Source organism: Chanodichthys erythropterus, chromosome 3 (assembly GCF_024489055.1).
Source record: "Chanodichthys erythropterus isolate Z2021 chromosome 3, ASM2448905v1, whole genome shotgun sequence".
NCBI lineage: Eukaryota > Metazoa > Chordata > Actinopteri > Cypriniformes > Xenocyprididae > Chanodichthys > Chanodichthys erythropterus.
The window spans coordinates 42,004,633-42,020,466 of record NC_090223.1 but is presented as its reverse complement, the minus strand read 5'-3'; the positions used below and the strand labels follow the sequence as shown (position 1 = coordinate 42,020,466).

The 15,834-nt window shown below is 36.3% G+C and overlaps 1 protein-coding gene across 2 annotated transcripts in view; it reads left to right on the top strand.

The window, feature by feature from the left end:
• The window catches only part of LOC137017749 (1-phosphatidylinositol 4,5-bisphosphate phosphodiesterase delta-3-A), a 50,106-nt gene continuing 34,272 nt past the window's right edge, over positions 1 to 15,834 (top strand). Inside the window, exons 1-2 of one of the 2 annotated variants that reach the window (XM_067382342.1) lie at positions 1 to 323; positions 10,102 to 10,269. In XM_067382342.1, the coding sequence (XP_067238443.1) occupies positions 236 to 323; positions 10,102 to 10,269 (256 nt within the window). In that variant the 5' untranslated portion in view covers positions 1 to 235. Of the gene's footprint in view, positions 329 to 10,101; positions 10,270 to 15,834 lie in introns of both variants that reach the window. The other variant, XM_067382343.1, reaches the window with a different exon arrangement.

Sequence of the window (15,834 nt, the reverse complement as noted above, 5' to 3'; positions counted from 1 at the left end):
TTCATCAGCGAAATATTTATCGCTCCTCGCCGGACTCGAGTTACGCGCTGCGCTTTTAGAAGCGTCAAGTGTTTTAGGACACGCGTCACAGCAGCAGCGTTGATTTCACATGCAATTGACTCACAGATTTAAGCGCTTACTTCAGAACTTTTTTGTCTACTGATTATTCACATTTACCTCCCGGTTCAAGACGGTTGTAAGGAGTACTGCCTGGAACCGGCGGAATATATTCAACATGTTGGGGAGAAAGAAGAAACCAGAGACCGTTCAGACTGAAACTAAAGCGTTCGAGTCGAAAACCCACGATCCACTTCGGAGGCTCGGTGAGGTGATCACACATTAAGGGCAAAAGTGCCTGATATACTCTGAATGTTACTTTAAGTAGGCTATGCACGCTTTCTTTAACCTTAACAGGCAGTAAACCAATCTCAGCAACTAACTTAGTTTAAACTCTAGCAGTTCGTATTGTGAAAGATGTCAAACGAGCAAATTCACCCATTCCACACTAAATCAATAAAGACCTTTACGCTTTGACATCTGTTCATTTTGCGAGACTTGAATGTGAATGCTCGACATTTGCTGTGTTTTATTAACTATTTATTGTCTTGGGACTTTTTTTTTTAACCTGTTTTGGGAAAAGAATACGCTATAAACACACACACACACACACACACACACACACACACACACATATATATATATATATATATATATATATATATATATATATATATATATATATATATATATATATTTTTTTTTTTTTTTTTTTTGAGACCTGGATTTGTCATATATATACAATAATAATTAAACAACAGTTAGTTCTGGTCCTCTGATTTGTTTGGCTGAGCGTATAGCACTACATCCCGGGGACTTTTCACTGTTTGAATCACTCTGGTTGTTTGTTTCAGACCACAGATTGATTGTGAGTGGTGCAGAATTACTATTTTTTGTGCTGATGTTGTTGGTGTTGCAGTGTTGTACATTAGGAAACTAAAGGGAAGTTCATCCAGCTGTTTTTATATATATATATATATATATATATTCACACACAAGCATCAGTTGGTGCACTTTGCTTTTTGAGACAGCTTGTCAAGTTAAAATGAATCCTTTGAAACTTATGTTTTTGAATGTGTGAACATTCTCCTAAGACTTGACACTGCAACAATGTATGTAATGCAGGCCATACCAGTCACACACACACACACACACACACACACACACACACACACACACACACACACACACACACACACACACATATTTATACATATACATAATATGACTGGTATGGCCTGACATATTTTATCTTTCATGATTGGCATAACCACATTGCCTCACTCGTAACCACTGACTCTTCTCGCACTCTTATTTTCGCACTCATGTTTACATCTCATCTCCGCCTTTCAGCAGCATGACTCCATCTGAGATCACCGCCACCTACACCTATGGCCCATGCTGTTCATGTAAAAACAATTCAACATGTTTTCCTTTTAATATCAACATTTATTTGGCAATTACATATTATTATGCAGCAAGCTGACATCTCAGACTAACGCAGGTCTTGTTAGTATCAGCCCGGTCCTGAAACCAAACCAAACTAAAATAACTGTGCTTCACTTAGTTGCACTTTATTTTACGAAATGTGTACTTACAGTGTACTTACCTAAGAAAATAATGGGTAATATAAGATAACTACAGGGTTTAAGGTCAGGTTTAGGGGTAGGTTCAGGGTTAGTACCTATAGTTATTTTAATTACTGTAATACTGAAAAATAAAGTGCTACCCTTCACGCTTTTGAAATGAACCATGAGGGTGGAGAGAGAAAAATATTTGAAAATATCTAAAATGGATGTCATTATATGACTGATATTTCATGTCATCCTGGAATGCCTGTATTCCAGCATAGTATTAAGCACATTAATATGCCGCATTCTTCATGAGCATTGGCTGATTTCTAGGTAAGTAGGGTGTATTTATATCATTGTTTAACAGTGCTGGTCTTTTATTGCAGCGCTTTAACTCGGCAGGTCTTTCATTAGTTGAGTATCACACCTCTGCCTGATTTAGCTGGGTTTCTTTTGCATTAACTTATGAATGTAACTGGCTTCTTCCCTTAACTACAGCACTGTGACTGCAATTACTTGAGAAAGAGCTTAGCTTAAACAATTGAGAGTGGGTGAAAACCCTTCCTCAGTTTAATTAACTGCACTTAATGTCGTGCTCATCAGTATTATTTTCCATAGCAACCTATGCAGGGTATTTTTATAGAATGTTTTAGTAAGACCTGTTCCACGGCTGCCATAGTGCTGATTTATCTCTGCCATGGTTACTGTGTCAATAGATATTCTATAAATATTATTAGTGTTCGGATTTATTGCACTTGTAAAATGATGTTGAGTGGCTTGTTTGAAGAGGCTGTGCAAGTTGGTGCACTTCAGTGGCGTGATTCAATGTTACTATGCCAGTGCTTTAAAATACAGCACTCCACTGGGAATAATCAAGAGGTTCTTGAACGAGAAAACCATTGATTAGTTGTTTTAGGGATGAGATTTGCTGATAAACCCAATGTGATGGGTTGATTTATGTTAAGTTGCTCCCAAGTTGCTCTAGTTGGTTTACGGTTCTTGTCATTCTGCTAAATGACGAAGTAATGAGAGAGAATAAGTCATCCATGCAATGCGCCCACATTTATTCTAAATATAGATGTGCTCACTTAGGTGCACCTTAGTGAACTGTAGGAAACTGTAATAGTCTAAATGATGCATTTTTGCTCAATAAAATATGAGACACCTCTTATAAATCATATATTTTCTCTGAAGTCTACAGTACATTTACATTTAAATGTATGCATTTAGTGGACACTTTATCAAGTGACTTAGAATAGAACTACCAGTTGGGTTGTAGAATTTTGTAATGTTTTTGAAGTCTCTTATGCTCACCAAGGATACATTTATTTTATTTAAAAAATTAAGTAAAATTACAATTTTAAATAGCTGTTTTCTATTTAAATATATTTTAAAATGTAATTTATTCCTGTAATGTCAAAGTTGAATTTTTAGCATTATTACTCCAGTCGTCATTGTTATGTGATCCTTCAGAAATCATTCTAATATGCTGATTTGCTGCTCAAGAAACATTATTATTATCAATGTTGAAAACATTTGTGCTGCTTAATATTCTTGTGGAAATCTTAATACTTTTTTCAGGATTCTTTGATAAATAGAAAGTTTAAAATAACAGCATTTATTTGAAATAGAAATCTATTATTTTATAAATGTCTTTTAAATTATAAATGTCTTTAGCCTCATTTTTGAATAGTTTATTGTGTCCTTGTGAAATGAAAGCATTAGTTTTTTTTTTTTTGTTTTTTTTTTTTTAAAGAAAAATCTTGCTGACCTCAAACTTTTGACCAGTAGTGTATGTTAAAGTTAATCAAGGTTTCTTCATCCAAAAATCAACTGAAGTGGTAGTTTTCATTTTGTATTACCAGTTTCCTCTTCCTCATTCTCGATAACCCTTAGAATTATGTGTCCTGCTTTACTGTATGATTTGCCACATTCGTTATGATTTCTAAGTAAGTGACCTTTATTATGGCTGGCTAACCTGTTTGCATATGAAATAAGTGACATCACCATGTTGTGGGTTGCTGTCAGATCTACAGTTTGCACTGACAGTAAACCCTTTGCAGAGCCTGTGGCATATTCACAAAACAAAATGCACCAAATTCTTCAGTCAGAAACGTTAAGAGACTCAGTTCTAATATGAGATCCATGATTGTGACAGCACAGCCATGAAGATGAAGCCGTTTTTGCAGCTTGGTTTCAGTCATTTAAAGCTCCCTTAAAGGTGCCTTATTTTGCTTATGTTGCTAGATGAGTAGAAGTCAGCTGATCACATGTTCTGCCCCTGTGAGGCGTGAAATAAATGTGCTTTTATTAGGCTGCTGATATGCAGTATTTTAATATTAGCCTACTTGTATAGTAGTCTTTAATACTTTGAATTAGCTTTCTATATTTTCATTTTTAATTTTAATTTTAAGTAATTTGTTATGTGTTTTAGTTTAGTTTTTTTATATTTCTATTCAGCTGTAATTTATTTTTATTTCAGTTCTAGTACAATTTTAGTACTTCAACTAAAGTGCACATGAAGTGTGCCATTTGGGACAGGGCTTTACATTAAAATCATTCTACAGGCTTTCATTGACAACCTAAGAAGTCTAATTTTTTACATTTTGTTACAAGCTGTTCACGCATTGGGGGAAAAAAGATAAACACATGAAAATTCTTACATATAGCCCCTTAAACTTAATTTATTGCATCTAAACTTCATCTAAACTCTTTATTTCAGCTTTATTTTAAAGGTGCCCTAGAATCAAAAATTTAATTTATCTTGGCATAGTTGAATAACAAGTTCAGAACATGGAAATGACATCACTCTAAAAAATGCTGGGTTAAAAACAACCCAAGTTGGGTTGAAAATGGACAAACCCAGCGATTGGGTTGTTTTAACCCAACTATTGGGTTAAATGTTTGCCCAACCTGCTAGGTAGTTTTATTTAACCCAACTATTGTTTGAAAATGACTATATGGCTGACTTAAAATGAATCTAAAATGAAATAAAAATGTTCATTTATTAAATATATTAATAAATGTTAATTTTCAAGATATTTTGGGTTCATTTTAAGTAAGCAATACTGTAATTTTTAAACAATAGTTGAGTTAAGTAAAACTACCCAGCAGGTTGGGCAAACATTTAACCCAAATGCTGGGTTAAAACAACCCAATCACTGGGTTTGTCCATTTTCAACCCAACTTGGGTTGTTTTTAACCCAGAATTTTTTAGAGTATACAGTGAGTCTCAAACTCCATTGTTTCCTCCTTCTTATATAAATGTCATTTGTTTAAAAGACCTCCGAAGAACAGGCGAATCTCAACATAAAACAGACTGTGATGTAACAGTCGGGATCATTAATATGTACGCCCCCAATATTTGCATATGCCAGCCCATGATCGAGGCATTACACAAGGGCAGCCAGTATTAACGTCTGGATGTGCACAGCTGAATCATCAGACTAGGTAAGCAAGCAAGAACAACAGTGAAAAATGGCAGATGGAGCAATAATAACTGACATGATCCATGATATCATGATATTTTTAGTGATATTTGTAAATTGTCTTTCTAAATGTTTTGTTAGCATGTTGCTAATGTACTGTTAAATGTGGTTATAGTTACCAATCGTTTATTACTGTATTCACAGAGACAAGAGCCGTCACTATTTTCATTTTTAAACACTTGCAGTCTGTATAATTCATAAACACAACTTCATTCTTTATAAATCTCTCCAACAGTGTGTAATGTTAGCTTTAGCCACGAAGCACAGCCTCAAACTCATTCAGAATCAAATGTAAACATCCAAATAAATACTATACTTACGCGATTAGACATGCTGCATGACGAACACTTTGTAAAGATCCATTTTGAGGGTTATATTAGCTGTGTGAACTTTGTTTATGTTGTTTAAGGCAAGCGTGAGCTCTGTGGGCAGAGAGCACAGGAATTTAAATGGGCCGCAGCCTAAATCGGCTCATATTTAATGATGCCCCAAAATAGGCAGTTAAAAAAAATTTATTAAAAAAACTCTATGGGGTATTTTGAGCTGAAACTTCACAGACACATTCAGGGGACACCTTAGACTTATATTACATCTTTTGAAAACACGTTCTACGGCACCTTTAATGAACAATAGTTAACAATAACAATGCTGATATGACTGGAGTCTTCTCATGTGAATGGGTATTTTATTATAAATAAATTTCTATTTCTCATAGAATTATATTACACACATTCTATTATAAAAATAAATGAATGGGACTTTCAAAAAGTTCCATTAATTTCTATGTGTAGTTTTGGGAATGAGGGAAAAATCAGTGCTTCTTTTTACCACAAATCATATATTTCTCAAAGTGTTCAGTTTAGTTTATGATGGCATTTCATTGCCCTGTTCCCAGTAGCTTTGACTCTGCACTCTGGCAAAATAACAAAAATAAACTCTTAGTTTCTCTCTCCCTCTATCCCTCGGTTTTCCCCCCTGACCTCTGTGCTGTCTTTTACTTACACTCACGCTTGTCAGAGAGTCTTTATCAGGGTCTTTATATTCTGGTTGCCGTGGTGAGGGTCTCTTTGCTGCAAGCACTGTTGGCTGTTCAGCAGAGGCAGTTGAGGCAGTTTGCACTGTCCCTGTTCTCCTCTCTTAGTCATTTCTCTTCTGTTGATCACAAACTTTTTATATTATTTAATTCTAGCTCCATTACTGTCACTCCACTTTTTCTCTTTAAATGATTGAAAATGTATTAAAAATGAAAGAAAGCAATGTTTTATCACCCTTCAGAGAGCTGAGGAAGATATGAGGGTTTGAAGTAGTGTTGTCTAGAGCAAATATCCATGCTGTGAAAGAATGTGGAGCAGCCATTTTACTGTGAGCATGACCTCTCCTTTTCCAGGTCTTTTTGAGCACAAATTTGCCAAGTCCGCGGTTTTCCCGTGGAATTGGGCTACTTTTACACTGTTGCCACGGGTTGTTTTTAATGTCTGCGGGTTGAATCGACCCCAAATAATGTGATATTTAGCCCCTGGAACACGAATTTTACCAGGGGACCCCCCTGAAATGCAATTGGGCTAGTTTTGAGGAGCGTTTGGCTGGGTTTTGTTGTAAAAACCTAAGCCCAATACAGCTCTGGCAGAAATTCAGTAGAGAAAATTTGCTAAACCGTTGTACAACGTTTGCATGCAGTATTTCCGTCTGGGGTTGTCAACTTCAGGAAAGGAAAATAAAAATTTTTGTAGTAAAATAAGGGTTGGAATAAGGTACACACTCCAAATATTTGTACTGTACCATACAATGCATGTGGTTTCAGTATCTACAGTCAAGTATGTGTATGTAAGATGTTCTCAGACATAATAAACACATTTGGATCATTTGGTCAAATCAACCAAATTTCAGAAACTTTCCCAGCTCAAATTTTTGATTTTGTTAATAATTTTTTTAACATAAATGAAGAAGAAAGCCAAAATATTAACACGTAAGTTCAAAATATTCTAGCTGACCCTTTCCATGGTGACGCGTCATGCTTGTCATGTGAAACGCCGTAAAAACATTTATAATGATCATGTTAGCTGATCTATAACGCGCTAATGGTCGCCATGTTCAGAGAATCGTGTGAGATTTACAACACGTCAGTTCCTCCACTTCTCCCGAAATACATGAAAGTAAGTGGCTTTTAGATCAGCATAGCAGTCATTAAACAGGACAAGGGAGGTCACGTACGGGACAAATCAATTAACGTTTGGCCCAATATACGGGACGTCCAGACTAATATGGGACATTTGGCCATTTCCACGCAAATATTTGTGCATTATTCGCTGCCCAGTCCAGTTAAAGGCAAATATTTTAAAAATAGGGCTGTGCTTTAAGTCATTGTCATTCTTTTCAGAGCAAACGTGGCTTATAGACTGCGGCTTATTCACATGAGTTAGTGCTGTTTGCCTGGCACAAATAATGCTGCACTATTATGGCCCGAGTAAACAAATAAAGACAGGTACCGATCCCAAACTTTTGTTTGCAAGTGTATGTTTGTGTACATTTTCTATTGATCATGTTGGCAGTAATTCAAATCCAGCTAATCAAAAGCTTTTCTTAACCACTTAGTGAGCAGGCTACACTGTTAGCATGCTAATCTAAGTTAGCAAGGTTTTATCTAATTCCTTAAAAAGGGGGGGGGGGGGGGGGTCACACACAGTTTCTGCCAATCTCATGTTAATCTTGAGTTCCTATAGAGTAGTAGTGCATCCTTCATATCTCCAAAAAGTTTTAGTTTTATCATATTTATAAATCCGGCATCAAACTGGACCTTGTTTATGAAACCATAAGCGTCATTCCTGAGAGCTTGAGCAGCCACGGAAAACACAAGATATTCTCCATTCATTTTAACTAATAAAAAAGTGATTGTAACTATCAGTTTCTATGGTTTTTTAATAAGAAATATCGAGAGCGCATCAATGTAATGCGTGAGCACAAAACTCTCAACTCCACTTAACGCTGGGTTCTTTGAGAAGCAAGATTATTTTTCCTTCACAGCCAAAAACACACTTCTTTGGTGACATTGATGACATTTTGTGAAGTCCTGTGATCTGTGCAGCGCTGCCGACGACTTCCATAAAGCCAAATGCGCGTTGATGGGCGTGTACTTGCTCTCTCGCTCTGGTCGAGTATGAGGTCTCTGCGGAACAAAAGTGGGCGTTTCTGTATTTGTGGGTGTTTTCAAACTGGTGGGTGTTTATATATGAAAACGATTCCCTTCACCCGACTCCACCCCTAAACCCTACCACACTCTGACGAGGGCAAATCAGGTAACGCTCTCAAAAACGCCCCTCTGTTTATGGCCTCGCCCATCAATCATTAATGTCCTGCAGAGACCTGTACTTGCTCTGGTCAACGTGTGCGCAAGCGCTCTTCCAGGTGAAGTGTCCATACAAGGAATTCCGACCCTTTTGACGTCACACAGGCACATACTCGAAAAAAAGACTGTGAAGTTTATGAGGAATTGGAAGAGTATTTTTGACACAGCAATACTCTGTCATACATGCAACTCGTGTTTTGAAACTTTGGCCACATTTAGCATGAGAATCCAACTCTTTAACAGTGTAAATAAGTCAGAATAAATGAAATAGCTTTATTTAAAGGTGCCATCGAACGTCTTTTAAAAAGATGTAATATAAGTCTAAGTTGTCCCCTGAATGTGTCTGTGAAGTTTCAGCTCAAAATACCCCATAGATTTTTTTTTATTAATTTTTTTAACTGCCTATTTTGGGGCATCATTAACTATGAGCCGATTTATGCTGCGGCCCCTTTAAATCTCATGCGCCCTGCCATTTTTCGCTGTTGTTCTTGCTTGCTTACCTTGTCTGATGATTCAGCTGTGCACATCCAGACGTTAATACTGGCTGCCCTTGTCTAATGCCTTTCATAATGTTGGGAACATGAGCTGGCATATGCAAATATTGGGGGTGTACATATTAATGATCCCGACTGTTACGTAACAGTCGGTGTTATGTTGAGATTCGCCTGTTCTTCGGAGGTCTTTTAAACAAATGAGATTTATATAAGAAGGAGGAAACAATGGAGTTTGAGACTCACTGTATGTCATTTCCATGTTCTGAACACTTGTTATTCAACTATGCCGAGGTAAATTCAATTTTTCATTTGAGGGCACCTTTAAGTGAATTGGCACTGAAACAACAGAGCGTGTGCAAATAAGTCACACTTTCAGCGAGCACCATTCAATCTTACTGAATTCCTCCCTTAGCCTGTTTTTTTTTTCCAGCTCAGCCTATTGTAGCACAGCACCGGGCTGCACAGACGGGCTTAACTTAGCTTTGAAAAGTCTATAAAGAGCTCAGTGTGCACTACTGGCAATTTTGCAATCTTTGCTCTTAGTGAACAGTCTTTTTCCAAGCTTGCACAATCCTGTAAAGGAGAGAAAGCCATTTTAATCTGAGCAACAAAATACCGTTGATGATTAAAAATGAAAAGTTGACAAAAACAAAATAGAAAAACCAGTTAATTTTGCCTTCAGTTTTTCATATCTTTTAATATGAGCAGTCATTGCTGCTGACGTTGACGCACAGAAATTGCCGTCTTACATCACTGTGGGATGAAATCATTCCTCGTGTTTGTGACTGTAGACTCTGACCTCCCAGTGCTCTCACATCTCAAGTACGTGTGAGTGTGCACATATATATTTATTTTGGAAGTAATGTTTGAGCAATGTGTTGATTTTGGTTCATATTTTAGATGAAATATCAAAACTGTATATGACTCAGACAGTGCTGGGAAGTATTAGGAAGTGCTGGCACATATAGCCTGAATATGAGAACAACCTTGGGACTGCACATTATGAGTGAATTACAGTATGTGTATAACTCTTGGAGACTTGACACTTCAGATTTACAGCATGTAGCAGGTGTGTTGGACAGCCTGGAAAACATCTAGAGCAAACAGAAGGTGCGTTTATTTTAAAGTTGTGTATGTGTGTGTTGTAGGTGTTTTAGACGATGAAGATGTGCGTGTGATGCTGCAAGGATCAAAGATGGTAAAGGTTCGATCTCAGCGTTGGAGGAAGGACCGGAGCCTGAAGCTTCTGGAGGACTGTGTGACGGTGTGGTGTGAGTCCAGCAAAACCTCCCGCAAGGGCAAGAGTCAGCAGACCTGTGAGTATATCACCTGCCAGAACTGTGATTGAGCTGCATACAAAATTCAGCTTTCAGCACAATATTTGTGAGTTCATAATTTGTGTGGCAAGCTGAGAAAGTGCATCATTTAGGGTCAGTTCATTAAGTTCCTGAGGCCTTTTTAACAGGAGATGTTGTGTTTCTGCAGAGGTTACCTTCCCACATCTCTGTTTAATTTGAATCACACAGAAACACAGATCAGCACAGAAATCACACAGAGACTTTTGCTTCAGTAAACCCCTAATTACTGCTTATTGTTAGTTAGTAAGGCAGATGTTAAAGGGTTAGTTCATCCAAAAATGAAAATAATGTCATTAATGATTCACCCTCATGTCGTTCCACACCCATAAGACCTTCGTTCATCTTCAGAACACAAATTAAGATATTTTTGATGAAATCCGATGGCTCAGTGAGGCCTCTATTGACAACAAGATAATTAACAGTGTCAGATGCCCAGAAAGCTCCTAAAGACATGTTTAAAATAGTTCATGTGACTACAGTGGTTCAACATTAATGTTATGAAGCGACAAGAATACTTTTTGTGCGTCAAAAAAAAAAAGAAAAAAGACTTTATTCAACAATATCTAGTTATGGGCGATTTCAAAACACTGATTCATGAAGCTTCAAAGCTTTGCGAATCTTTTGTTTCGAATCAGTGGTTCATAGCATGTATCAAACTGCCAAAGTAACGTGATTTCAGTAAATGAGGCTTCATTACCTCAAAAGTGTTTCGAAGTTTCAATGGTTCACCACTGGGGGGCATGACTTTGGAGGTTTGATACACACTCTGAACCACTGATTCGAAATAAAAGATTCATAAAGCTTCGAAGCTTCATGAAGCAGTGTTTTGAAATCGCGCATCACTAGATATTGCTGAATAAAGTCGCCCTTTTGTGTTTTTTTTTTTTTTTTTGGCACACAAAAAGTATTCTCGTCGCTTCATAAGATTTTTATAACAGTTTGAACCACTGTAGTCACATTAACTGATTTAAATATATCTTTAGTAGCTTTCTGGGCATCTGAAAGTGTAAATTAACAAACTGAGCCATCAGATTTTATCAAAAATATCTTAATTTGTGTTCTGAAGATGAATGAAGGCCTTACGGGTTTGGAACGACATGAGGGTGAGTAATAAATGACAGAAATTTAATTTTTGGGTGAACTAACCCTTTAAGTTTAGGTACTGGGTAGTAGGGTTGTCACGATACCATAAAAATGTCTTACGATACTATACCAGCTGAAGTATCACGATACCAAGTAGTATCGCGATACCATGCAGTATACAAAATGAACCAAACTTTCATAAAAACATGAAAACAGACCAGATTTTTCTCTGAATACTTCATTAATGAGAATGAATAACAGGCTTTTATTACCAATCAAATGAATCATTGTAAATAAAATTCATCTTAGCACTGCACAGAAGCTGTATGAACTGACATTATGATGTAGCATTTATGCATTTACACTTCAATTACAATTGCATAAATAATGTTATGATATTAATGTTTCAAATATAAAAATCTGAATATAGAAATAAAAATGATAGACCTACTTTTAGATGGTAAAAAATGATAGAATAGGCCTACTTTTAGATGGGAGACTAAAGTCGCCAGTAGGTGGCAGCAAGTGTTAATGATTAAGTCAATGAATCATTCAACCGATTCGTTCAAAACGGCTGATTCATTCAAGAACGAAGCAAATGACTGTCTTAATGAATGGATTAGTGAGTCAGTGACTCGCCCAATTTGTTCAATAACAGATTCATTTAGAAACGAAACAAAAACAGCGCTGTTGCTCGTGTCACGAACTATCAGGAGCATTTTTGCCAGCCTATCTTGAAATATCTAACCCTGACTGGAGAGCAGTATGTATATTAAAACATATAATACATTTATAATTATAAAATCACGATTGATATGACTGATAAGAACCGAGTGCAAACCCGCTATAACTTATTGATGAATGGAATTGCATTTGTCTGAATCGTGTTCGCAAAGATGTTTCTAGAAACAAACTATTTAATCTTTTCCAGAAGTGGTCAAATGAGCATTGGAAAAACTGAATAAAACTGAAAAAAGAATTCAGTCTTATATAAAGATTTTATGATGTTAATTAAGTGAATTTCAGACCCTTTCTCCAGATAAAATGCACTGCGAACAACAACGTGCAAGCGCAACTTTATCTCATTGCAAAATTAACTGAAGCATCAGGAAACAATAAGGCGCTAATTCTACAGAGCATTTACTACACAGGGCACAGCAGACAGTCAACGGCAGTCTCTTGTAATGTTTTTGCAGGCATGCATGTTCAATTGAAGTGTACCTGCCACACATACAACATTCCTTACGGTACTGACGATACTACCGTTTAAAAAATACAATGGCATCGCCAGTATTTTGAAGCTTTAGTATCGCGATACTACCGTAGTACCGGTACACTGTGCAACCCTACTGGGTAGGATTCAGGGATGCAGAATATGGTCATACAAAATAAGGCATTCATTTGTGCTTCATAAGTAGTAATAAACAGCCAATATTCTATATAAATGCATGTTAATAAGCAACTACTCAATAGTTTTATTTAAAAATAAAAACAAATTATAATGTAGATATTTTAAACAGTGTAATAGAGTAATAAGTTTTTTTTTTTTCTTCACATAAACTGCAGCCACTTTGGAGTCAGTAATTTTCATGAAAAAAACTAAAAACTAAAATTAATACAGTTATTCAGAAAAGACACATTAAATTGATCAAAATTGACCATAAAACATTTATAATGTAACAAAAATGTGTATTTTAAATAAATGTTCTTTTGAACTTTTTTTATTCATCAAGGAATCCTGACAAAAATGTATCAGGTTTTCAAAAGTAGTAATAAAAACGTTTCTTGAGCAGCAAATCATCATATTACAATGATATCTGAAGGATCATGTGACACTGAAGACTGGAGTAATGACCATCACAGGAATAAATTACAATTTAAAGTGTATTCAAATCTAAAAGTTATTTATTTTACATTTTAATAATATTTCACAATATTACTGTTTTTACTTTATTTTTGATCAAATAAATGATCAAATAAATATTCAGCATAAGAGACTTTCAAAGTTATACAATACAGAAAGAGTTTGATGATTCAGAAATGACCTGACAGAAATTACATTGACATTCTAGTGCACTGACGTCAGGATTTTAGGGATGCAGGAGCCATGATGCAAGAACTTTACATGTGAATGAGAGACTATGATACTGCTTTAGCATTTGTTGGACTATTTTTCACAACGAGTCAGATCAAGGAGTCATAGTCACACCCTAGAGGAAGAATAATAGTGAGAAAACAAACACAGGCTATTTTAACTAGTTAAATAGGCTATTCTTTCTCCACTCGCTCTGTCTGACCTCATACTTGGCTTTGAATCAAAACAAGACATTATTAATGCTATGTTTGCTCTGCTCTCTTTGAATACCTATTGTTAGCCTCATCCCAGAGGACACAGCAGGTATTAAATCTAATGACGTTCAATTTTTAGAAAATGAATGCCACTGATTTTAACAGGACGGATGGATTTGGCTTAGTGTAATGAACTGTAGCAGTGACCCAATTAATCACAGGTCAATCAAGGTAAAGATGTTCAATTGACGTTGAAGGAACAAAGGCCTAAATGCTGCGGCAGATACATAAATAATGCGAAAAGGTTACACAATGATGAGTCAATACAGGTGCCATCACAATATATGTATTGGTCTTGTATTTTTAGGAACCATTATAGTTTATGGTATCATTAGGTCTGTCAGTTGATTAAAATGTTTTGAATTAATTGCATGATATGCTGATTAAATGAATTAATCACATAGATGTTCAAGATAAAAACAAATTCAAAGACATTATTTTTTGGTAGACAAGTACATCATTGAATAGGCATTATAGAAATAGCATTAGAGTTCAGTTTATGGTTTGTTTTATTTTGACTGAAAAATTGGTATGTTTGGAACAGTTTGGAATGACCAAATAATGGCAGAATTGTTGTTTTTGGATGAAAAATTGTATATATGAATATGTCCTTGAACTTTGGGGATCCAGTATCATGCTTTTTTTCCTATATTAAACCGATTCACTTGCTGTGTGATATATTGCTCTGCTTTTTTTTTGTGTGTGTGTGTGTGTGTGTGTGTGTGTTGAGGGACGGGACTTTCCAATCAACGCAAGAGCAAACAGAAAACCCATAAAGTTTCGTGTACATATATCTGAACTTATTAATGCATATGTGCAGGTGTGTGTTTGTGTATATACACTGGCTTAGACACTCAGCTTCTTTTCAGTTGAATTTCCTCGTTTTATTTGGCACAAGGAAATTAAACTGGAAATATTTCAGTTTTTGAACTGATTATGAATTATCTAAAGCTCTCTTTAAATGCTGGTTACCTAGGGTGACCATATGTGCTATTTTCCCAGGACGCGTCTTGTCCAGGATTTCAAAATTGCCTAAAATGGCTCGAGCCCTTGCCTCTTTAATCGTGAAAGCGGTCATATCGATGTGCCCCCTGAACGCGATTTCTAAACGGAGGTCTGTGCAAGCCACTGTTCTTATTGACAGTCTTCATGCAATGCATTAAAATGTTGTCGTATTTGCAATGCTTTGACCGTTCTCTGTAGATCCGGCCTTCTCGCAAGCCACGATTGGTCGATTATGTATAATGCACGCTATTGGTAAAATCATTTTTTAATCATTAGGCTACCTTCCGCAAATATGAAAACAAAAACAAAACTACATTTTATGCAACTTAGAAATCCTGGACAGGATGTGTCCTGGGAAAATAACACATATGGTAACCCTAGGTTACCCCAATAACAAAAATATGTTCTGAAAACACATTCCAATTAAAGGAACACTCCACTTTTTTTGAAAATAGACTCATTTTCCAACTCCCCTAGAGTTAAACAGTTGAGTTTTACCGTTTTCGAATCCATTCAGCCGATCTCCGGTTCTGGCGGTACCACTTTTAGCATAGCTTAGCATAGTTCATTGAATCTGATTAGACCGTTAGCATCGCGCTTAAAAATGACCAAAGAGTTTTGATATTTTTCCTATTTAAAACTTGACTCTTCTGTAGTTAAATCGTGTACTAAGACCGACGGAAAATGAAAAGTTGTGATTTTCTAGGCTGATATGGCTAGGAACTATACTGTCATTCAGGCGTAATAATCAAGGAACTCCATGGCTGCAGCAGTGCAATGATATTACGCAGCGCCCGTGAGCCCCTGCTTGCACAGGGAACGTGCCTTGCAACCATGGAGACGTTTGTGAGAGACGCTGCGTAATATCATTGCGCCTGCTGCAGCCATGATACGGCAGCAAAGTTCCTTGATTATTACGCCTGAATGAGAGTATAGTTCCTAGCCATATCAGCCTAGAAAATCACAACTTTTCATTTTCCGTCGGTCTTAGTACACGATTTAACTACAGAAGAGTCAAGTTTTAAATAGGAAAAATATCAAAACTCTTTGGTCATTTTTAAGCGCGATGCTAACGGTCTAATCAGA